Genomic DNA, 25,156 nt, shown 5'->3' on the forward strand with positions numbered 1-25,156 from the left:
GTAATCCAAATATGAAACGTTTGTATTAAATATGTTCAACTGAACATAAATAATATGTGCAATATTGTCGCCTTATTTGCACAATCATAAATTGAGATATCAATATAACTTCCCAATGTCAATTTCGTGTGTAGCTTCTTCTAACTAATAATGCATTACTCAAAGCATCCATATCTAACAATACTTATGTTATGTGACACTACTCATGTTGTTAGTGCTTTGTGTGTGTCTCAATCCTCCTCCGAACACGATTATACTGGGATCGAACATCTGGTCCTTTAGTTTATATATGTTTTAAAGTACATTTTGTTTCCCACAAACTACTCTCCTCTCAAATCAATCTGGAGTGGGGGTAGTTAGTAGATGATAAACTGTATCACTGACGTCAAAAAGCTCCATACGTCTATCAAAATTACTGCAAATAATTCCCTCTGAAGAATTCCACGATTTAAAATATGTGTCTCCAAAACGTGCAGTGTTTGCCCACAGATTGAAGTGCAACACAACAATATTTACTGCAGCATCGATGCGTAATAGACTATACAGGGAAATGCTAACAACAACTTCCTTTCCCAACGTTGGCATCAGTGCTGGAGGGCGTTGATAAATCATCGCATATGCATCATGATCATTTACACTTCTCAAAACATATAGCTGTGTAGAGTCGTGGTCCATATTATAACTAGTGAAACGCCAGAGCAATAGATAGTTCACCTTGAAGAAAGCATTGGAAACCGCTTGACACCCCGGTAGCGTTTATATATCGAGCTGAGATATATAGATCACAGATGCCATCTTGACTCTGTTTGACAAATATTTAAGAAAGTTTCGGCAGAACATAACCTGGGCATGACTACTAATACAAGATTTAATACAAGATCTTTCACTAATATATAAACTCTCTTCCTCAGCCCCATTACCTTGCACAAGTTTAAACGATGAAGGTAACAGTGGGAAACCTCAGTTACATAATGCATGGTAACATAATGCATGGGTACGAAAATCATCACATTAACTTCACTGCGCTGTACCACACTCAGGTCTGTGCAATGTCAATGGGACGTTGATCACATAGTCATGACTGACAAGCCGAGACTAGTTTGGCTGCTATACAGACACAATTTACGGTTGAGAAACATGTCTATTTGTTTTAAAGTTATTTTGTCCTAAGATTTGTATTACCCTTACTTTTCCTTGGAGTAACGAGATTATGTGAGGTATTGCAATATGTAACAACCAGTTACGAACGAGTTCTTTTTTATAGTCAAATTAAGTGGCTTGCGTTAACTTTAAAATATACAATGTTCAGGTACTGCTGAAGCGAATACCGTGGACCTCTGTAGCTGTGTACATGCACAGGTTTGTTAAACGACTTTTATATATTTACCATTGCTATCCTTATTATAATGTTTTTTAATATGTAAACTTTCCTTTTGCTATTATTATTAAAATTATGATCATGTTTTGCTTTGTTTGGTTATAACTATTGTAGATGTACTTTATGGCTGCGATTTATTTTACAAATACACCCAAAAGCTTCGGTCGTATAACGTTTATGTTCTTTCTATCATTTAATATATTGACACGGTGGTCTTGGCATCGATCCGAATAGTCACACGATCTACAGCCTACGGTGGCTCTAAGAACTTAGAAATGGCATGGTATCTATTTTACCCCTTAAATAAACTCAATACAACTTGTGATTACGTTACTTTTTTAAAAGCCAAACACGTTGTGGCATCAGCTTTCTACCGTACTCTCCTACTTCCTTGTAACTCCTCGCCACCGTCAGAATAGAAATACTTGAACTACTTCATTACGACTTCAGACGAGCAGCAAACGTAACCTCTTCCATCACGATGCTGTGTATTGTTCGTTTTACGGCCTTTGCCGTAATTTTACTTATTTCGTTGACAACGAAGAACGCTGTCTCACAAGAACTGGTGAGTTGAGTTTTAAATTTACCTTTCTTTCAAATCAAAATGTTTAACATTTCGGGTACAGTACTTCCAGAAATCTTAATTTGGTAAAATCAAAAAAGGTGATAACTTAGTCTAGAAGACTGGTATATTCGTATACATCGCTGTATTAAGGAGAACGCATTAGACTGCATTGGTTCGAAATTTAATTATGAATTCCAAAAAACATTTTTGCAAAAAACAGTACTTACGAATCAAACATTTGCTTTGTCACAAACATTTGCTTTAATTGTTGCATACAGTATATTGTTGTCTACATCATATAGTGGCAACTGTCACGTGGACCATAGGCCTAGTTAAAACTTAATAACTATATCGACAATAACTATGATTATCCACCACTTAAACAATATGATAATCGTATATTTTATCTGTAGCATCCTTTTGGAAACATGCTTTTCATGCAATAGTGTTTCAATTTGGTTTAATTTAAGCAGCCTTTACTACCTTCCAAAATTTTAACTACACACAGAATCGTTACAAATTTTTAAATCTGAATTTGCGTCAGTAACAGTACCATCTTTCAGTTTGCCTATTTGATCAAAAATTGTTATATTTCAATCTGAAAGTGGTGCAATCTATCTGATAAATAAGTATATTCAAATCAAACGTTCTCAATAATTTGCTTCATATTAGATTTAAAAGAGATGTGCCGATTAAATGAGAACTTGCATCATGTTTGGTTATTAGTTTTTGCTGCATTGAACCAAACAACCTTTAGCAGTTCATATATTAGTTTTATTCGTTATTATAATTTACTTTGGACAATAAGGAAATTGATTAGTTACAACAATTTAAAATTATCAAAGAACATTGCCAGTTATTATCTTAGACAGAGAAAATCGTTCTCAAGAAGTTATTTGTAGTTTAAAGCAAAACCAAAGTTATACATGTCTCCCATACATCACTATATTATAAAACAGATATTTGTATCTTCATTTAATTAATGTTGTTTGGTTATATCTTCTCTGGAACACATTATCTTCCAAACTTCCCATTTTCATAAACATTTTGATAACACTTATTTCGTAGTTTCTCCGTTGCTTGAAAATGATTGAGATTTTTTTTGGTTTTAATTTTTACATTCGTTTTAAATGTTTTATTGAGATATTTAGTCCCTTAGTTATTCCTATATCAAATTGGTTCCAATGAAAGACTACTTAAATTAACTATGTGAAACTTTTTGAAAAAATATCGGTCAATTTCATTTGGTTACAATTGTGATCGTTTCATTTAACATAATAATATTTTCATTTCAAATACGTTAATATTATTATACTTATAATTATATATATAAGGGTTAATTGGTTGTTTAGTGACTTCAGGTAGGTTAAAATAAAGAAACTGCAGTACATAACTGAATGAAACATGGAAGATATCTTTTATTTTTCAAACAATAACGAGTAATTGATTTGATCATTTAAAAATTTGTATACAAATTTTAATATCCGAATTTCCTTCACGAGGTACCGGGTATGTAAGTTACCAACTTGGAGAAGTATATCCCAGTTGGTAGGGCATTGGATTTAACATCCTAGATAAAATCATCTTGTAGCATTCCTAAAAAAACTTTTAATTCCTCTGCAAACAAACGCAAGTATTTCTCCCATTCATAGAACACAACGTTTGATATTATTGGTAAACTAGCGTGAAATTTAACCCTATAATACTATAGGAACAGTTACAACTATTATTTTCTTGTGGCAGATCGCACTGATAGTATTGATTATAGATATGTCATACATCATATAACACTCCGTAACGAATGGCATTTTGTACTTCTTCTTAAGTACTTTCTGGTTTGAATTTAGGTTAAACATTTGATATCATTCTTTGTCGACGCAAGAAGCTCTTGCAACGATTTAGGATGTAGTAAATGCACAATTTTGATCCTCTAAATTCGAATAAACAATTTATAACAAGTTTCTTTCTCCAAATGTTGTTGCAATTCTTAAATTGTGTGCAAATAAATATATTGCAGCGTTTATATGAAAAATAGACTAATTACTTCAAACTACTTAATAAGCTTTCTTATATAACGGAACGTATAGTTACTAGAACTACGTGTTTGAGAGGTTCACGATCTTCTAATGGATTTCAACAAGACGATACTTGACAATGCTAAGAATGGGTAAACCTTTCTTAAAGTAAAACATTTGATTAACATCATCTCTTATGATGGTATTACAGCTGTATATTGGCATTTTCTTCGTAGTAATCTAGTTTGCGTTAATTTTAGTCATCACATTTTAGGTAACGTGATCATTGCAGGAATATATTTTCGTCATTAACACCTCAACTAAATTTCATTTACTCGACTTCTACGATAAACTATTGATGTCCAGTAGCAAGATTCTTATTCAAATTTGTTCGTATTTTTATACAATATAAACCGATTTCAGAAACCAAACTTCCTTAAGCGAATTCAGTTGTTTTATTAACAGTAAACACTGTTTAATATCAACTTTCAAAATTACTAATTTTTGTTAAACTCACTTTTTCCTTCTTTTATTACAGAATGCCCGACAAACTCCCCCCAATGATATAGACAGCAAAATTCCACGTACGTATTTAATATCCTAACAACTATTGTTACACTTTATAGCAAACTTTGATCGATTGTTTCAAACATATTTTTTTGTCAAATAAATGTACATTTTTATGATATATTCTTACCCCAATCACATTATTTCATCTTCATAAACATATTTGTTTGTTAACTAAAAGCTCGACGAGGTTAATCAACCCCTATGGAGGTAATTCTATACAGCCTCAGTTTATTGTTCGGGAAAGAAGCATATATTTCCGTTGTTTAGCTCGGTGACTTTTTGTTTTGTTTTGTTTTCATTTATTGATATTAATTACGAAACTACAATTGTTGTCAAATTCTGAGTTAAATGAATTTGAGCAGCTCGAAAATATTTAAAAATATTAATTTCATATCGTGTGGACACACACAGCGTTTATCTCCATATTTATCATGTTATGCGATATTAATGTTGATTCTGACCCAATACTGTTATGAAAATAATAACTCTTATTACATCAAGAAATCAATCATGTGCCACGCTGGTGAGAATTTTACTACAAAAATTAACATTGCATTGATAAATGTAAACGTTGTTTTTAACGGTAGGGCCGATATGAATTTTTCATATCGTTGCAAATTCCATTCTTCTCCATTTGCGTGCTTTAATATGCTGAAGTCAGTTTCATTTTCTTTTAATCGCTTAAAAAAATTTCATTCTTCGCCAATAGTATTGAAGGCAATGTCAGCATCAAAAATGCAAAGCCCTTGGTTTGTAAATTTCTTGTTTAAATTTAGTTCTGTTCATGTATGGTAATGTGAAAACATCTCCCTTGATAAATTACTCATTATTAATTAAGAGCTATATGAATGATTTGTTTTACAGAGTCCTATTTCTTTTACCGTCAATCCGAGTTTCCCGTAGACTGTTACGATGCTATGCACCAATGTTCCTCCTCTGTCAACAGCGGCGTCTACTTCATCAAACCCGCTGGTTATCCGGAACCATTTGAAGTTTACTGCGATAACAGCTTAGAAAATGGTGGATGGACGGTATGTAATTTAATATTTCCTATGTCCAATTTAGCAAAACTATTCTTTCTTCTTTTTTCCCTTCTCTTTTGAATAACAAAATTACTAACTCTGATAATTTAATATTTGTATCTAGGTTGAGAGTGTATTATGTGGCTTTCAGTTCAACGTGTCTATTCAATTCACGAAAAGGTAATTATTTCCTTTACTCAACCGCTGAAGTAAGATGAAATTGGCCGGTTTGGGTTAAAAAAATAATATATCTTCATAATTTTAATTTTTGATTCTATTAGATACGAAAGCAATAGTTGAAATATTAAAAGTGAAGCTTGTTATAGCCAGGTTAATCATATTCTTTTGTTCGAAATAATGAACTGTAATTTTGTGTTTCATGTGTGAAAAGCAATTATATATAATGAAGTGTGCACGAGCGAAGACCCGTTTATATTCGACTGAATGATTATAACCCAAATTATTTATCTTCATTAAATGAAATATTGAATTAGTCTGATTGCCTGCAAATGTCTTCTTTTTGAGTAACGTATGATTAGTTTAAACTCATCATAAAAACTGGCTCCTAAAATTTAAAAAAAAAACGCTTCTTTAACACTACTTACATTTGGTTTGTCAACAGGTACTGCAACGTCGACTGGATGGATCAATTGACTTTAATCGAAAGTGGGAGGAATATGAGGCTGGATTTGGATTTCTCTCAAATGAGTTTTGGCTTGGAAATGATAGAATTGCATATCTAACAAACCAGAGAACTTACCAACTTCGAATTGAAATGACAAAAGCAGATGGCTCCATGTTTAACTTGTCATACGACGACTTTCGCATCAGTGACGGCTTCAGTAACTATAAACTCGTCAGTGTCGGACAGGCTAATCTAACGTCAGGTTCGTTGTAGTTCTATACCCTTTATAGTAGTACCGTAAAAAGCAACATGGGTCGTTTGCTATTTTCTTTGACCATCAACTGTACACATTCACTTGAATAGAAACTATAATTTGGTAGTTTGATACAGTATTTAATATGCCAACATATCAAAATTTCTGACGAAAGTGATCAATGACTTAATATAGCAAACTTAAACACATAGTACAAGAAATACATTTTAAACACAGGTACCTTGCTCAGTATACCTTCCACTGCAAAAAGGGACTAAAGTTATTCATGAACTGTTATCTAAGTATTGATTGGGAAATAACTGTTTCAATTCATCTGATTCAAGAACAGACAATTGTGATCCAACTGTTGTGATCCAAACTATGGTGATCCAACCAAACAATATTTGGGCTAGTAACTTTTGTTATAGGTTTGAGAAGTTATAAATTATTTTTAATATACGAACAGCAGACAAGAATGTCAAAACAAACCATGTTAGTCTCGTAAGATTCCACAGCAAACAAGATGGAGTTGTATCTCTTCATTTACCGTTATTGCAAGTTGCTTTGTCAGCCTCCATAGTAAATGTATTTGTTCTTCTTTGTTTACCATCATATACTACATGGACTGTTGTATACGCACCAAGGTTTTGTGATTTCTCTAAAATGAATTGTTCAGTGAAACAGTATGTTCATGCTATGTTTTCTTTGCAGACGTCCCTATCACTTTGTGTCCAACCAACAAAGTGTTTGGCAACTGTACTTGTGAGGGATCTTGTTCTGACCCGAACGGTTGCACTAATTCCTGCAGTAGTGGATCAACAGCATGTGTTTGCCCTTCTGGTTACCTGATGGACGATGATACTTGTCAACCCGAAAGAGAGTGTGCATGTTACCTGTCTGGAGCCAATGACGGCAGGGGATTAGTTTTGCCGGTAAGGTGTACTCTCGCTAATTTATAACAAATGTCTAACATATCATCAAAACTGAAATTAACTTCAAAAATTGTGGTCTGTCGATCGAAGTCAATGATAATTCCAAAAATGTAAACACTGAATGCTTAATATATTGATATAGAACAGATTTTACATGTAAATTAGACACGCGATTTGCTTTGTTCGTGTGTCATTAGATATCTTTTTTTTTCAAGAAGGCTTTAATTATCCTCTTCGAGCTAGCTGGATATGTTTGTCTTTGTGTTTTTTTCTTGGGGGGGGGGGGCTGGATTGGGGGTGCTACTATTCTAATGGTGTTTTAACTCTTTTGTACATTCAACTTTCAAATGTAGTTTGAAGTTAATTCATCACAGTTCTGTTTATCAATTGCAGGAAGGAGAGGAATACATTGCTCCCAATTGTCAGAGCAGATGTTCCTGTAGTAATGGTCAGCTAGATTGCGATGACAGCTATCAGTGCCACCCTAACGCAATATGTGAAGAAAGAGACGATCTCTTGCAGTGTTACTGTAATGCAGGGTACACGGGAAACGGTATTTTATGTACAAGACTAGTACCACCGTCAGAATGCCAAGAAATATACGAAAGTGGCGAGAGAGATAATGGTATTTACCAAATCAAGCCAACCTCTTGGACTGGTTCGCCTTTCGACGTTTACTGTAACATGACAGATGAAGGAGGTTGGACGGTAAGGTGCAGCCTACTGTATTTAATTTGAATGGTAAATAACGCATAACCAATTGGTATGCCTCTATTTGTAACGTTTAATGTGTTACCTGAATCATGATCGACGGCGAGGAAATAAGAATAATTTAAAGATGAGTCAGTTGCTGAATGAACATAAAAGGAGCAGAAAGAATAGATATGTGATCATTTTTATGTATGGAGATTAATTAGAGTTTGACTGTATTTTTCAAGTATTCTTGGGGATCTAGTAACTGGTAGTTCACGTTTGACAATAAAGAGTGGTTGCATTGTTTTGTCACATTTCTGTCCAAGCTTTTAATATCGACTACGTTTCTTTCATATTACAGGTTTTTCAGCGTCACATGGACGGGTCTCAAGATTTCTTCCTATACTGGGATAATTACAAGCAAGGTTTCGGTAGTCTTACCAACAACTTCTGGTTAGGCAATGACAAGATATACAGCTTCACGAACCAACGACGTTATCAACTGAGAGTAGATTTAGTAAATAGCAACGGGGTGCCTTATTTTGCTAAATACGACTTTTTTCGCATCAACGACGAAAATGACAACTACAGACTCCAACTGGGTAGTTATCGGTCCGAAAGCAATGCAGGTAAGTCTGAAAGATACGCAGTGCTATTCAGGGATATTAAAGTAGCACATGAGGTAAATGTTCAAAGGGCAACAGTGACAATTGCTAGTTGTAAACATCAAATTTGTATATAGTTGTTGAAGCTGACATAATTGTTTCAGATGAACCTTTCTCCTGGAAATATAGTGTAGTCAATAATTAACTGCATCTGTACTCTATTGTCATAATGACGATGTTATTCAATAGGTTTCTTTTCATTTTTATGTAGTTGTCGACTTGACTTGACATTAAAATGTGATACATTTAAATGAACCAGTAGCTCTCTTTATATTTAAATACAGTGATTTAACCATATGCAAACTTTCCTGTACGTTTTCGCAATTCCATGAACCAAACAAATTATGCAAATCAGTTTACCATGAATGCTGTAGCCATGAAACAGTTAACGGTGTTTACTATGGCTAACATTTCTCCGTGGTTTTCAGAAATGTTAAGAATACAAAGTTAATGCGTCTTGCCCCTATTAGATAAATACAAAGCATTTTATGATAAAATGTCAATACCGTTACACCTTCATACTCGGAACAAATCTGAACACGTCTGATCCAGAAAGAGAGAGTTTAGGCAAACTTGGAAGTATAAGTTTATTAAGCTTGTTTACATAGTAGCTAATGGTTATGTTCTTGTTTAGGAAAAATAAGTCATAATACGGAAGGAAGTTATTATGATAAAGATTGTTATACGACCAAACGGAAACGACAGGATTTGTAAGTGCGCCAAATGCAGCATTTGTTTGAACAGAGATCAATTGTATTCACAAGATATATTTGCCAAATCAACAACATATCTATTCACGCTGGGAAAATTATTCAAAAAGGAACAAAGATTAACGTCTTCTTTACAGTTTAATGCAATTCTAAAGCGAATTATATATTTACACTTTCCACTTCCAAAGGCTTTTATGAATGTACATGTTAAAGAAAGACGTTACTTTTCCGCACACAATACTAGAACCTACATGTTTGACTGAGCACAATGCATTTAGAAAGGGACCATTACAAATTAGATATCACAACACCGGCCCATACCGTAAGCCCGCATATCATCACTCAACAGAAAATAAATATTAATGATATTATAATATAGAATTATTGTTTATAAAATCAATGTTTATGTATGGAAGGAACGAAACATCGACAAGTAGTTCAAACATTCACCATTTGAAAATATTTCAAATGCTAACTGACGGCTTGTGATAGCAAAACTTAGCTGACTTTGTTTCCGGTACTCACCCACCCACCCCCTGTCTCACAATTACACACACTGCAAATGGAATTCAATTATACTCTAGGAGAAATCAATCCGCAACGTGTTTGTATAACAACCGCCCGAACAAACCCCCTGCCCCCACACACCCCTCCTACTCCCTAAGTCAGAAAAGGTTACTAATATTCCGTTTCTAACAAATTTAACCACTCCGCTGTTCTTGGTTTTCACATTACGGATTTTACTGTCAAAAAGTCCAAATTTCCCTAACATCTAACATATGGTACGTATAAAATGTGAGCTAACGTTATTGTATCACCTCTATTTTCTACAGGAGACAGTCTTACGTATCATCACAACCAACAATTCACCACACGTGACCGTGACAACGATGCTTGGTCTAGCAACTGTGCAACGGGTTATGGTTGTTATTATTATTATTATTATTACTATTGTAACGGTGCATGGTGGTACAATTATTGTGCTTACTCCTCTCTCAACTCACCATATGGACAGGGCGGTTTCTATTGGTACCATCTTCCTTCCGGTAATAGTAACATTAAATTTTCCGAAATGAAACTACTTCCGGTATGATGGCTAATATGCTTATACTTCACAGAACATAACCGTATAACTTAATAACGATCGTCGACGAAACACTTTTTCTTTGCTGCTAATGTTTGACAAAAGCAGGAAGAATCTGCTATAATAAGATTAACATAGTATTTATCTGAAGGATGACTGTTCTACTGGTCGTAAGAAGATACAAATAATTCATTTTGAAGATGAGCTTTAAGGTAAAGAATCAAATTAATATTGTAGGCATATTTAACTTAACGGTATTTAGTTACATACTGAAATTTCAATTAAACTAGATAATAAATGTAGTTGTACGTGCAAGTATAATTTAAGATTCTCTGTTTTAAATTAACTAATTTTATTATGTTTGTTGGAAAGAAAATATGATTGCTTTATTCAGCCTAAATGACATTGAAAAGGATTTCGGCTACATTAGTTGATTATCGACAAATTACCATACTATATGCCTAGTCTCTGCGTAGTGAATTTTACGTATCAGTAATATTACTATACTATATATACTCTGTTTGAATTATAGTTAACCCTTTTTAAGGTAACTTCTACACGGAATAGTGAAATATGGCACTTGATGGGCTTGACCAATCGGTTACTGTTTATCCGAAATGCTTTTATACGTGCCTGTATGTTTATACCACTGTGTGTATCTTTTTTCTCGTTGTGTTGATTAAGAGTGACCTAAACATAAAATTATGAATAAAGAGAAAATGTTTATCAAACTTGGTCTTCTCGTTTCATTCTAATAAATATGTGGAGCTTCACACTGGATTATTGCGAGCAGTTAAAACTCAATGGAATAGAAATACGCCTCAGATGGCTGGCAAATCTTGATCAGCTTATTTATAAATAGTATGATGGTAAACTATAAGTAATCGGTAGTAAGTATTTAATGTTTAACAAAACTTCGTGTAGAATAGTTTGAAAGGAGAACGTCCGCACCTCTAACTTAACTATCACCATAGATCACACATTGCTCACAATGTCGCTTAGGTCTGTTAAAGCGAGCTAGTTAGCGGCGATTGTTGTTACTACAAGGACATACAAAGACATAATCATACTAAAAACAGCTCACTATTAAGTGAGATTATCGTGGGTATTCAAACTGATTATGCCCAGTAAACTGTCCCAGCCCTTCACGTTAAAATATTTACATCGCCACAGTACCCTTAACATCAAATTACTCAAGATGAAGTATAGGCACGGAATCAACACACGTTGACTACATTGCAACCGATTCACACAGAGATTACAGTAACTAATGTAAATCTTAAAATTTTGCACTACAGTAAACACTGGATCATGCTGATAAATATGATAAATCAATAGCATTTGCTATTAGGATTACAGTAAGAACTGAGGGTATGTGTATTCCCCAAAATCCCAACAACTGAATTTCTTGGAATTACACATATCCTCAGTTCTTACTGTAATCCTAATATCACATGATACCGATTTATAGAACGTTCCAGAGTTTCCTTTGGTACAAAACTGTAAGATTTAAAGTAGTTACTGTGTTTTCTGTGTGTATCGCGTGTACATTGACACTCACAACTGCTGAAGTACTAGCCCCCTCCTACTCCCCGGGAACAAAATAGTACATTCTGAAGAACAATTAGACCGTTGCTATTATCCGGTGTCTGTTTCGGTAAAAACACAAGGTTAAGTTGTGCCATTGGAAAAATAGTCTACACCCTTGCAACTTGACCTGTATTTGGAAGACATATCTTCATGAAGGTTCATCTGTTTAGAAGATGTTATATGATATACAAAAAAATCAATTTCCTTTAACCTTCAACCCAACAACAGTCTTCTTCTCTTGATGCAGCTTTCCGGTTTTGCATAGAATTAAACTGGTGTTTAATCCCAGGTTAAATTAAATATAGGTATCTAACCCATCTAAAGATTATATAGCACATTTGGTAGAGCACATGAATATCTTGGAGACCCAAGTCTGAGTCATGTTCTAGCCAATAACTCATGTGCTCTTTGTAAGAATATACATTCACGACGCACTTTCATGAATTGAAGCAGCAGCTATAGGTTTGAATTCACGTTTTTGGTTTTTTTTGGGGGGTTGGCAAAGTTCTATTTGTTGTCACAAGGCACATCGCTCGACAAAGCATTATGTTGTAACCATAAAGAGATGATTCCAAATAGTTGTATAAGTGTATTGCTCTTTCAAGTGGACCATGCTGTTTAAGTGTGCTGATATACCTTCCTTTACTGATATTTGTTTCAAATCAACCAGCTTGACACATTAAATATTTACTTGAAAAATTGTAAAAACGTATGAAATAGTCGTCATGAGGGGCATCTGCAGTAATGCTTTCTTGTAACTGAAGCTTCCATCTCCAGACAAAATAAAATCAATACATGTTATGATATGTTTTACGTTGTTTCTTCTTGTTTCTCTCTATCTCTTTTGGCAAAGTAGCACATTCCGCTGCGATACGTCACTATCTGAACTTAAATTAAACTTAAGCAATTCAAGTGAGAAAAGAAAACAAGAACACGAAAAGTTGTAGTGTAGCACAGAATAAACCCGTATCGCATCCAGTACACCAAAATGAAGCAAACCAAAGATGGCAAAGCTGTATATATAAAAGAAAACGAAAAATTGGCAATTGTGCATGGAATATCACATTACAAATATTTTATGCAAAAAATATTAAATAATATATATAGGTTATATATAAAGAGCATTGTTCGTATCAGTGTGATAAAAAAAAGGTTCTCATAACGACATACTTATCATGTCCAATAGTGACAATTAATCAAATTAAATTTAATACAGATTCACTAGATTCCTGTACCCATCAATCGAAAGGAATATTCCGTTTGCAAAAAAAAAACAAACAAAGAAAAACAAATGATCGCGCTTTGCATGGCTTGTCAACTTTAAAAAAGAAATACAATAAAACACGAATTATTTGGTTCATGGCTATTCGAATCCAATACCCAACATTCATAATACTTTATGTCTTGTACGTGTATCAAGATCTAATTTATTAACATATTGCTACATTTTCTTGTTAAAGTAGTGTAAAATATAATGCAATGTAATGCAATAGCATATGTACCATTGTGAACAAATATATCTGAGTATCCGATCATGCGTACCTGACTAGCGTTTCCAGGTTGAACTATGATTATGCTTTGATACTTGAAAAGAGCATCTGGTTACTGACATCTCATGAAGCGCTATCTTACGTTTCGGTGCTCACAGTCTTACATTACTCCATAGTGATGTTGCTTTGGCAGTCAATAAGAAATATCGGTGAACGCAACATCATGAATGCAGTACTTATTCATCATGGTCATATGTACAATATATAGTAACTGTATTCATTACAGTTTGTAACCCAAATATGAAACGTCTGTATAAAATATGTTCAACGAAACACAAATAATATGTGCAATATTGTCGCCTTATTTGCACAATCATAAAGTGAGATATCAATGAAACTTCCCAATGTCAATTTCGTATGTAGCTTCTTCTAACTAGCCATGCATTACTCAAGGTATCCACATCTGACATTACTTATATTTTTTGTACTATATGTTTGTGTTTCAATCCACCGATGATACTGGGATCGAAACATCTGGTCCTTTAGTTCATATATGTTTTAAAATACATTTTGTTTCGCTCTCTCTTCAAACCAATCCCGATGATAGAGTAGGGGTAGCCAAAACATTATTGAATTAACAACTGACGTCAAAACGCTTCAATTGTCTATCAAATTACCTCTAACAACCACAACATTCTCCTCACTTCAGATAGACTCCAACGAGCCGTCCCTGAAAAACCCATCATCGCCTACAGACGACCACGCAACCTACGAGACCTTCTTGTGCGTGCTGCTGTTCCACCTCTAACCTCCAACCCTACACCCATTCAGCATGGTACTTTCAAATGTGATCGTACTTCGAGATGCATCGTCTGCAGCCACCACATTCTTGAATCCAATTCCATCACCAGCCACAGCATGCAACTCACACACAAGACTAAGGGTCGCATCACTTGCACTACCACCAATGTCATCTATCTGATCTCTTGTAGAGTTTGCGGCATCCAGTATGTTGGCGAAACCAAAACCACCCTCAATAAGCTATTCTATGGTCACAGATCCACAGTCAGCACCATGAAGACTGAGACCCCAGTTGGAGAACATTTTAACCTTCCCAACCATGCCATTAACGACATGTCCCTATAGGGGATTGAATCCTTAGGTAGCCGCCCTGACCTAGTTCGAATCAGCAGAGAGAGGCTCCGGATGCAACGCCTTCGCACCATTCAACCTCATAGGCTGAACATTCAGGAAGGACATGACTAACTGTTCTTCTGTCCCCCACTTCTTCTCCCCTTGTTCCCTTCCCCCCCCCTTTCACTCATCCTCCCACAGTTCTCTTCCCCTCCTTTTTTCTCCACACCTTTCTGTCTTTGTCCCTCTCCAGTTTATTCCCTACCCTGTTCCTTTATCTTCTCTTTGTCCCTCCACTGTTTATCTCCTACCTCTCCTCTTTCCCTGTTGGTTTCTTGTCACCATCCATTCTCTACTTATAATCCCCTTTCATCTATCTCATTGTGTTCACCGTGCTCATTAACCTGTCTGTTTTCTGTGCGTGTTTTTGTCCCTTCTGTTACTGTACTTGTCATTTAGCCTCTGAAGAAGATCCTTCTAGGATCGAAACGTCAGGCCAACTTACTTTTACACATTCTATTACACATGCTATCTAGTGGATAAGCAGTTTGCTAACAGTTTTATTTTATTTTGAAATTACTGTTTACTATAAACTACTCTCCCTTCAAATCAATCCCGTTGATAGCGTGGGGTAGTTAATAGATGACAAACTTTATAACTGACGTAGAAACGCTCCAAATGTCTATCAAATTACCGCAAATAATTACCTCTGAAGAAATCGCCGATTTGAAAAATGTGTCTCCAAAGAGTGTAGTGTTTGCCCAGAGACTGAGGTGCAACACACAGTATTAACTGCTAGAATTCCTATCGATGCGCAATAGACCGGGAAATGCTAACAACAACTTCCTTTCCCAACGTTGGCATCAGTTCGGGAGGGCGTTGATAAATCATCGCATATGCATTATGATCATTTATACTTCTGAAAACATATAGCTGTGTAGAGTCGTGGTCCATATTATAATTGATATTATTATTAATATTATTTTCATATTTTGCTTTGTTTGGTTATAACTATTGTAGATGTACTTTATGGCTGCGATTTATTTTACAAATACACCCAAAAGCTTCGGTCGTATTACGATTATGTTCTTTCTATTATTTAATATATTGACACGATGGTCTTGGCATTGATCCAAATAGTCATTAGATCTATAGCCTATGGTGGCTTTAAGATCAAACTTGGAAATGGCATGGTATCTCTTTTACCCTTAACTAAACTTAACCCAACTTCTGAGTACGTTACATTTCTAAAAGCCGAGCACGTTGTGGCATCAGCTTTCTACCGTACTCTCCTACTTCCTTGTAACTCCTCGTCACCGTCAGAATAGAAATACTTGAACTACTTCATTACGACTTCAGACGAGCAGCAAACGTAACCTCTTCCATCACGATGCTGTGTATTGTTCGTTTTACGGCCTTTGCCGTAATTTTACTTATTTCGTTGACAACGAAGAACGCTGTCTCACAAGAACTGGTGAGTTGAGTTTTAAATATACATTTCTTTCGAAACAAAATGTTTAACATTTCGAGTGCAGTTCTTCCAGAAAATCTTGATTTGGTAAAATAAGTCTAGAAGACTGGTCTATTCGTATACACCGCTGCATTAGGAGAACAAGTAGACCGTATTGGTTCGAAATTTAATTATAAATTCCATTTTGCAAAATACAGTACTTACGATGTGTCATAATATTTGCTTCAATTGTTACATACAGTATATTTTGTCGTCAGCATATAGTTTTAACTGTGACGTGGATCATAGAACTAGTTAAACTAAATAACTATATCGACAATAACTAAGAATATCCACCCACTAAACGATATGATAATCGTATATTTTTATCTGTAGCACCCTTTTGGATACATGCTTTTCATGTAACAGTGTTTCACTTTGGTTTAATTTAAGCAGCCTTTACCACCTTCCAAAATTTAAACTACACACAGAATCGTTCAAAATTTTCAATCTGAATTTGCGTCAGTAACGGTACCATCTTTCAGTTTGCCTATTTGATCAAAAGGGTTTTCTTTCAATATGAATATGATGCAATCTATCTGATAATTAAACTTTGCCAGTTTCATTTAAATAAGTATTTTAAAATCAAATGGGGATGTGCCAATTGAATGAGAACTTGCATCATGTTTGGTTAGTAGTTTTATCTGCATTGAATCAAACAACCTTTAGCAGTTCATATATTAGTTTTATTCTTTATTATACTTTACATTGGACAGTAAGGAAATTGATTAGTTACAACAATTAAAATTAGCAAAGAACATTACCAGTTAACATCTTAGACAGAGAAACTTGAAGATAATGCATCGTTCTCAAGAAGCTATCTGTAGCTTAAAGCAAAACCGAAGTTATACATGTCTCCCATACATCACTATATTATAAAAACAGATATTTCTAAATTCATTTAATTAATCTTGGTTGGTTATATCTTCTCTGGAACACATTATCTTCTAAACTTCCCATTGTCAAAAACATTTTGATAACGCTTATTTAGTAGTTTGTCCGTTACTTGAACTGATTGAGATATTTTTCTGATTTAATTTTAAATTTGTTTGAAATGTTTTTTAAAAATATTTATTCCCTTAGTTATTCCTATACCAAATTGGTTCCCAATGAAAGATTACTTACATTAACTATGTTTTTGGCAAAAATATCAGTCAATTTAAGTGTTCACAAATTTTTATCGTTTTCATTAAACACAATAATATTTTCATTGCAAATACGTTAATATTATCATACTTATAGTTATATATATATATATATATATATATATATATATATATATATGCGTTAATTGAAAAATGGTTGTTCAGTAACCTCGGGTAGGTTAAAATAAAGAAACTGCAGTACATAATTGAATGAAACATGGAAGATATATTTTCTTTTCTAAGCAATAACGAGTAAATTGTTTGATCATTTCAAAATTTGTATACAAATTTTAATATCCGAATTTCCTTCACAAAGTATCGGGTATGTAAGTTACCAACTCGAAGAAGTATATCCCAGTTAGTAGGGCAATGGATTTAACATCCTAGAAAAATCTTCTTGTAGCATTCCTAAAGCAACTTTAAATTCCTCTGCAAACTTAAGCAAATATTTCTCCCATTCATTAAACACAACGTTTGATATTATTGGTAAAAAAACGTGAGATTTAACCATATAATATTATAGCAACAGTTACAACTAGTATTTTCTTATGGCAGTTCGCATTGATAGTTCTGGTCATAGATATGTCATACATCATATAACACTCCGTCAAGAATGACATTTTGTAATTCTTCTTAAGTACTTTCTGTTTTGAATTCAGGTTAAACATTTGATATTATTCTTTGTCGTCGCAAGTAGTAGTGGTTGCAACGTATTACGATATAGTGAATGCACAATTTTGATCCTCTTAGTTTGAATAAACAATTTTTATTGAGTTACTTTTTGTCAAATGTTGTTGCGATTCTCTCACTATGTGAAACAAATATATTGCAGTTTTTAAATATAAAATGGATCAATTACTTTAATCTACTCAATAAGCTTTCTAATATAACGGAACGTATAGTTACTAGAACTTCGTGTTAGATCTTCTTATGGATTTCAACAAAGAGATACTTGGTAATGCTAAGAAAGTGTAAACTGTTCTTAAAGTAAGACATTTGATAACAATATTTAGAATTCATATTATTTACGTCATCTCTGATAATGGTATTGCAGCTGTAAATTGGCTTTTTCTTCGTAGTTATCTAGCTTGTGTGAATATTATTTATCACATTTTTAGGTAACGTGATCATTGCAGGCATATATTTTCGTCATTACCAACTCAACTAAATTTCATTTCGTCGACTTCTACGATAAATTATCGATATCTAGTAGCAAGATTCTGATACAATTTTTCGTCTTTTCATTCAATATAAACCGAATTCAGAAACCAAAATTCATTAAGCGATTCAGTTGTTTATTAACAGTAAACACTGTTAAAATATCAACTTTCATAATTCTTAAATCGTTTGAAACTCACTATTCCCTTCTTTTAATACAGAATGCCCGACAAACTCCCTCCGAGGATATAGACAGCAAAATTCCACGTATGTATTGTTTTGCAAGTAATATCCTAACAACTATTGTTATATTTTATAGCAAACTCTGATCCATTGTTTATATATTTTCTATTTCCAGATACCTGTATATTTTTATCATATAATCTTACTCCAAAGCCTTGGTGTCTTCCTTCTCTAAGTCTCTACAAAACGGCTACACACATTATTTTATCTTCATTAACATATTTGTTTGTTAACTAAAAGCTCGACGAGGTTTATCAACCCCTATGGAGGTTATTTTATTAAACCTCAGTTTATTGTTCAGGAAAGAAGCAAATATTTCCGTTGCTTAGCGTGGTGACTATTTGTTTTGTTTTCATTTATTGATATTAATTAGGAAACATCAGTTTTTGTCAAATTCTAAGTTAAATGAATTTGAGCAGCTCGAAAAAAGGTAAAAACACAACAATTTCATATCGTATGAAGCCACAGCGTTTTTGTCCATATTTATAATGTTATGCGATAATAATGTTGATTCTGACCAAATACTGTTACGAACATAAGAAATCTTATTACACTAATAAATCAATCACGCACCACGCTGATGAGAATTTTACTACAAAACTTAACACTGCATAGATAAATGTAAATGTTATTTTTAACGGTAGGACCAATAGGAATTATCCATGTCGTTGCAATTTTCTATTCTTCTCTATTTTTATGTGCTATTATATGCTAAAGTCGGTTTCATTTTCTTTAAATCGCTTAAAACATTTTTCATTCTTTGCCAATAGTATTGAAGGCAATATCAGCATCAAAATGAAAGCACTTTCACTTTGCAAATTTCTTGTTTAAATTTCTTTTATTCATGTATGGTACTGTGAAAGCATCTCCCTTGATTAATTACTCTTGTATAATTAAGAGCTATATGAATGATTTGTTTTTACAGAGTCCTATTTCTTTTACCGTGAATCCGAGTTTCCCGTAGACTGTTACGATGCTATGCACAAATGTTCCTCCTCTGTCGACAGCGGTGTCTACCTCATTAAACCCGCCGGTTATCCGGAACCATTTGAAGTTTACTGCGATAACAGCTTAGAAAATGGTGGATGGACGGTATGCGATTTAATATTTCCTATTTTCAAGTTAGCATAAACATTCTTTTTTCTTTTACTTTCTTTTTATGAATAACAAAATTACTAAATTTCATCATTTTCAAAGTTATGTGATATAGTTGCCTTAATTACTGCCATAGTTTTAATAATTGTATCTAGATTAAGAGTGTATAAGGTGATTTTCAGTTCAATGTGTCTAGTCGATTCACGAAAATGTAATTATTTTCTTTACTCAACCGCTGAAGTAAGTTGAAATTGGCCGGTTTGAGCAAAACAACATTTAATCTTAAAAATTGTAATTTTGATTCTATTAGATACGGAAACAATAGTTGAAATATTAAAAGTTAAGTTCGTTATAGCAAGGCTAATCATATTCTTTGTTCGAAATATTGAACAGTAATTTTTTATTTATGTGTGAAAAGCACTTACATATAATGAAGTGTGAAGAGGTGACGAATCGTTTAGGTTCGAATGAATGATTATAACCCAAATAAAATATCTTCATCATAATAGCTGGCCCCAAAACTAAATAAATACATTTCTTTAAAACTAGTTACATATGGTTTGTCAAAAGGTACTGCAACGTCGACTGGATGGATCAATTGACTTTAATCGAAAATGGGAGGAATATGAGGCTGGATTTGGATTTCTCTCAAATGAGTTTTGGCTTGGAAATGATAGAATTGCATATCTAACAAACTAGAGAACTTACCAACTTCGAATTGAAATGACAAATGCAGATGGCTCCATGTTTAATTTGTCATACGACGACTTTCGCATCAGTGACGGCTACAGTAACTATAAACTCGCCAGTGTCGGACAGGCTAATCTAACGTCAGGTTCGTTGTAGTTCTATACCATTTATAGTAGTGCCGTTAAAAGCAACATGGGTCGTTTGCTAATTTCTTTGACCATCGAATGTACACAATCACTTGAATAGAAACTATAATTAATTGACAACATATCAAAATTTCTTACGAAAGTGATCAATGACTTAATATAGCAAACTTAAACACATAGTATCAGAAATACAATTTTAATCTGACATACTTTGCTCAATATACCTTCCACTGAAAATCGGGGTCAAAGTTATTCACGAACTGGTCACTAAGTTTTTATTGGGAAATAACTGTTACAAATGATCTCATTCAAGAACAGACAATTGTGATCCAAACTATTGTCATATAGACTATTATGATCCAACCAAACAGTTGGGCTAGTAACTTTTGTTATTGGTTTGGGAAGTTATAAACGATTTTTAAATATACGAACAGCAGACAACAATTTCAAAACGAAATATATTAGTCTCGTAAGATTCCACAGCAAAGAAGATGGGGTTGTATCTCTTCGTTTACCGTTATTACAAATTATTTTGTCAGCCTCCATAGTAAATGTATTCTTTCCTGTTTGTTTTCCATCATTTACTATACGCATTAATTTCTCTGCGATTTCTCTTCAATTCATTGTTCAGTAAAACAATATTTTCTTGCTATGTTTTCTTTGCAGACGTCCCTATCACTGTGTGTCCAACCAACAAAGTGTTCGGCAACTGTACTTGTGAGGGCTCTTGTTCTGACCCAGACGGTTGCACTACTTCCTGCAGTAGTGGATCAACAACATGTGTTTGCCCTTCTGGTTACCTGATGGACGGTGATACTTGTCAACCCATACAAGAGTGTGGATGTTACCTCTCCGGTGCCAACGATGGCAGGGGAAAAGTTTTGCCGGTAATGTTCACCCTCGTTAATTAATAACAAATGTCTAAAATATCATCAAAACTGATATTAACTTCAATAGTTGTGTTCCATCGAACAAAGGCATTGAATGATTGAATCGTTAACATGCTAAATATTTTTGATATAGCACATGTTTGAATGTAAATTATACGGAAGATTTGCTTTGTTCTTTTTTCATTAGATATATTTAGTTCAAAAAGGTGTGTAATTATCCTCTTCGAACTTGCTGGCTGTGTTTATTTGATTTGTTGTTAGTTTGGGGCAATGCTCCATTCTAATGGTGATATAACGTTATGTTCATTTAACTTACAAATATAGTTTGAAGTTAATTCATCAAAGTTCTGTTTATCAATTGCAGGAGGGAGAGGAATACATTACTCCTAATTGTCAGAGCAGATGTTCCTGCAGTAATGGTCAGTTAGATTGCGATGACAGCTATCAGTGCCACCCTAACGCAATCTGTGAAGAAAGAGACGATCTCTTGCAGTGTTACTGTAATACAGGGTACACGGGAAACGGTATGTTATGTACAAGGCTAGTACCACCGTCAGACTGCCAAGAAATATACGAAAGTGGCGAGAGAGATAATGGTATTTACCAAATCAAGCCAACCTCTTGGGCTGGTTCGCCTTTCGACGTTTACTGTAACATGACAGATGAAGGAAGTTGGACGGTAAGGTGCAGCCTATTGTATTTAATATGAGTGGTAAATAATGCATAACCAATTGGTGTGCCTCTATTTCTAACTTTTAATGTGTTACCTGAATCATGATCGGCGGCGAGGAAATAAGAATAATTTAAAGATGAGTCAGTTGCTGAATGAACATAAAAAGGAGCAGAAATGATAGATATGTGATCATTTTTATGTATGGAGAATAATTAGAGTTTGACTGTATTTTTCAAGTATTCTTGGGGGGCTGGTAACTTGTAGTTCACGTTTGACAATTAAGAGAGAGTGGTTGTAATGTTTTGTCACATTTCTGTCCAAGCTTTTAATATCGACTACGTTTCTTTCATATTACAGGTTTTCCAGCGTCATATTGACGGGTCTCAAGATTTCTTCCTATACTGGGATAATTACAAGCAAGGTTTCGGTAGTCTTACCAACAACTTCTGGTTAGGCAATGACAAGATATACAGCTTCACGAACCAACGACGTTATCAACTGAGAGTAGATTTAGTAAATAGCAACGGGCTGCCTTATTTTGCTAAATACGACTTTTTTCGCATCAACGACGAAAATGACAACTACAGACTCCAACTTGGTAGTTATCGGTCCGAAAGCAATGCAGGTGAGTCTCAAAGATACGCAATGTATTAAGGGATATTAATGTAGCTGACAATGTCAATGGTAAAAGTGAAACAGAGGTCTTGACTATTGCTAGTAGTAAACATCAAATTAGTATATAGTTGTTGAAGCTGACCTAATTGTGTCAGATAAACCGTTTTCCTGGAAATATATGGTAGTCCATAATAAGATGAATCTGTACTCTTTTGTCATCATGACATATGTTATTCAAAAGGTGTCTTTTTCATTTTTAAGCTGTTGTTGTTTACTTTACTTGACTTGACTTGTCATTGAAATGTGCTACATTTGAACGTGCGCTGAGCTCTCTTTATAGTTCATATACGATGCCTTAACCAAATGCAAACCTGCATATAAGTTGGATTCATCATTTTACAAATTATTTAGCATGAATACATTAGCCTTGAAACTATTAACGGTGGTTACTATGGCTAACAATTTTCCGCGGACTTAAGAAACTGTACGGGTCTTCCCCCTATTAGACAAAATAATGCATCTTATGATAAACAGTCAACACCGTTATACATTTACATACCTTTATACTTGGAACAAATTTGAACACGTCTCATTCAGAAAGATGACCAAAGGAACAACAAAATTTGTGACTGCGACAAATGCAGCATTTGTTTGAACAGGGATGAGCATATTAATTCACGCTGAGAAAATTAGTCCAAAAAAATGGTAACGTCTTCTTTAAAGTTTAGTGCACTTCTAAAGCAATGGCATGTTTACACTTTCCACTTGTTGTTTATAAATTAACATGTCAAAGAAAAACGTTACTTTACCGAAAGCAGTACTAGGACATATATGTTTGATGGAGCACATTGCATTTAGAGAGGGACAATTTAAAAGTTAATACCACAACACCATATCCTTAGCCCGAATATCATCATTCAACTGGAAACAAATATTTATGATATTATAATTTAGAACGATTTTTTATAAAATAAAATGTTTATAGATGGATTAAACGAAAAATCGCAAAATAGTTAAAATATTCACCTTTTCTAACTATTTTTAATGCTAAATGACGGCCTAATTGTGATAGCAAAGCTTAGTAAGCACTTTTATTCCGCGGTTCACAAACTCCCTTTCTCACAATTTAGACACATACACACTGCAGATGTAATTGAATTATACTCTAAGAGAGATTCATCTGCAACGTGGTTGTATAACAACCGCTCCCCCCTCTCTAAATCAGACAATGTTACTAATATGCCGTTCCCAACGAATTTAATCTCACCGGGGTTCTTGATATTCACATTATGGATTATATTGTCAAAAGTCAACATTTTTTACTTACGTATTAAATGTAAACTTACTTTATTGTATTATCTCTATTTGCTACAGGAGACAGTCTTACGTATCATCACAACCGACCGTTTACCACACGTAACCGTGACAACGATGCTTGGTCTAGCAACTGTGCAACGGATTGTTATTATTATTATTATTATTGTAACGGTGCTTGGTGGTACGGTAATTGTGCTCACTCGTCTCTCAACTCACCATATGGCCAGAACAGTTTCTATTGGTACCATCTACCTTCCGGTAATAAAAACATCAAATTTTCCGAGATGAAACTACTTCCGGTATGATGGCTAGTCTGCTTATACTTCACAGAAAATAATCGTACAAATTCATAAAGCTCTTCAAAGATACACTTAATTTGTGTTTGTCAAATTTAAGCAGCTGGCATCTGATTCATAAAAAAGTAATGTAATTGATCGCTGTTCTTTGGTCGCAAGAAGACACAGATAATTGATTTTGAGGATGAGGATGAGCTTTTTCGGTAAAAGAATCAAAATTAGTATTAAAGGCATCTATAACTTCACGGTATTTAATAACATACTTAAATTTCAATTAAACAACACATGAAAAGGAGGTGTACATTAAAATATCATTTTAAGATTCTTTGTTGTAAGTCATGGACTAGTTTTATTAAGTATGTTGGAAAGAAAACATTATTGCTTTATTCAATTTAAATGACATTGAAAAGCATTTCGATTACATTGGTTGATTATCAACAAATTTCAATAGAAAATGATTTATATGCCTGGTCTAATGCGTAGTGGACTTAACGTATCAGTTATAAAGAATACTATACTCTGTTTGAATTATTGGTAACACTTCTTTATGTTAACGTCTTCGTGATGCCCTTGACCAATCAGTGACTGTCATTCCGATATGTCTTCATACCTGTTTGTATCTTTGTTTTACTGTGTTAATACATTTTTTCTC

At 34.0% G+C, this 25,156-nt stretch overlaps 2 protein-coding genes across 2 annotated transcripts; both read left to right on the forward strand.

The window, feature by feature from the left end:
* The first annotated feature begins 1,784 nt into the window (after positions 1 to 1,784).
* Positions 1,785 to 11,243, forward strand: LOC139974489 (uncharacterized). Its single transcript, XM_071981676.1, has 8 exons — positions 1,785 to 1,943; positions 4,497 to 4,542; positions 5,393 to 5,559; positions 6,173 to 6,437; positions 7,140 to 7,360; positions 7,754 to 8,068; positions 8,415 to 8,682; positions 10,262 to 11,243. Exons 1-8 carry the CDS (start codon positions 1,860 to 1,862, stop codon positions 10,519 to 10,521), a joined length of 1,626 nt encoding a protein of 541 aa, XP_071837777.1. The 5' UTR covers positions 1,785 to 1,859; the 3' UTR covers positions 10,522 to 11,243.
* Positions 11,244 to 16,069: 4,826 nt separating this feature from the next.
* Positions 16,070 to 24,714, forward strand: LOC139974493 (fibrinogen-like protein A). Its single transcript, XM_071981679.1, has 8 exons — positions 16,070 to 16,200; positions 18,761 to 18,806; positions 19,708 to 19,874; positions 20,448 to 20,712; positions 21,380 to 21,600; positions 21,968 to 22,282; positions 22,634 to 22,901; positions 24,266 to 24,714. Exons 4-8 carry the CDS (start codon positions 20,601 to 20,603, stop codon positions 24,511 to 24,513), a joined length of 1,164 nt encoding a protein of 387 aa, XP_071837780.1. The 5' UTR covers positions 16,070 to 16,200; positions 18,761 to 18,806; positions 19,708 to 19,874; positions 20,448 to 20,600; the 3' UTR covers positions 24,514 to 24,714.
* The last annotated feature ends 442 nt before the right edge of the window (positions 24,715 to 25,156 follow it).

The sequence above is a fragment of the Apostichopus japonicus genome, chromosome 9 (assembly GCF_037975245.1).
Source record: "Apostichopus japonicus isolate 1M-3 chromosome 9, ASM3797524v1, whole genome shotgun sequence".
In the NCBI taxonomy this organism is placed as follows: Eukaryota; Metazoa; Echinodermata; class Holothuroidea; order Aspidochirotida; family Stichopodidae; genus Apostichopus; species Apostichopus japonicus.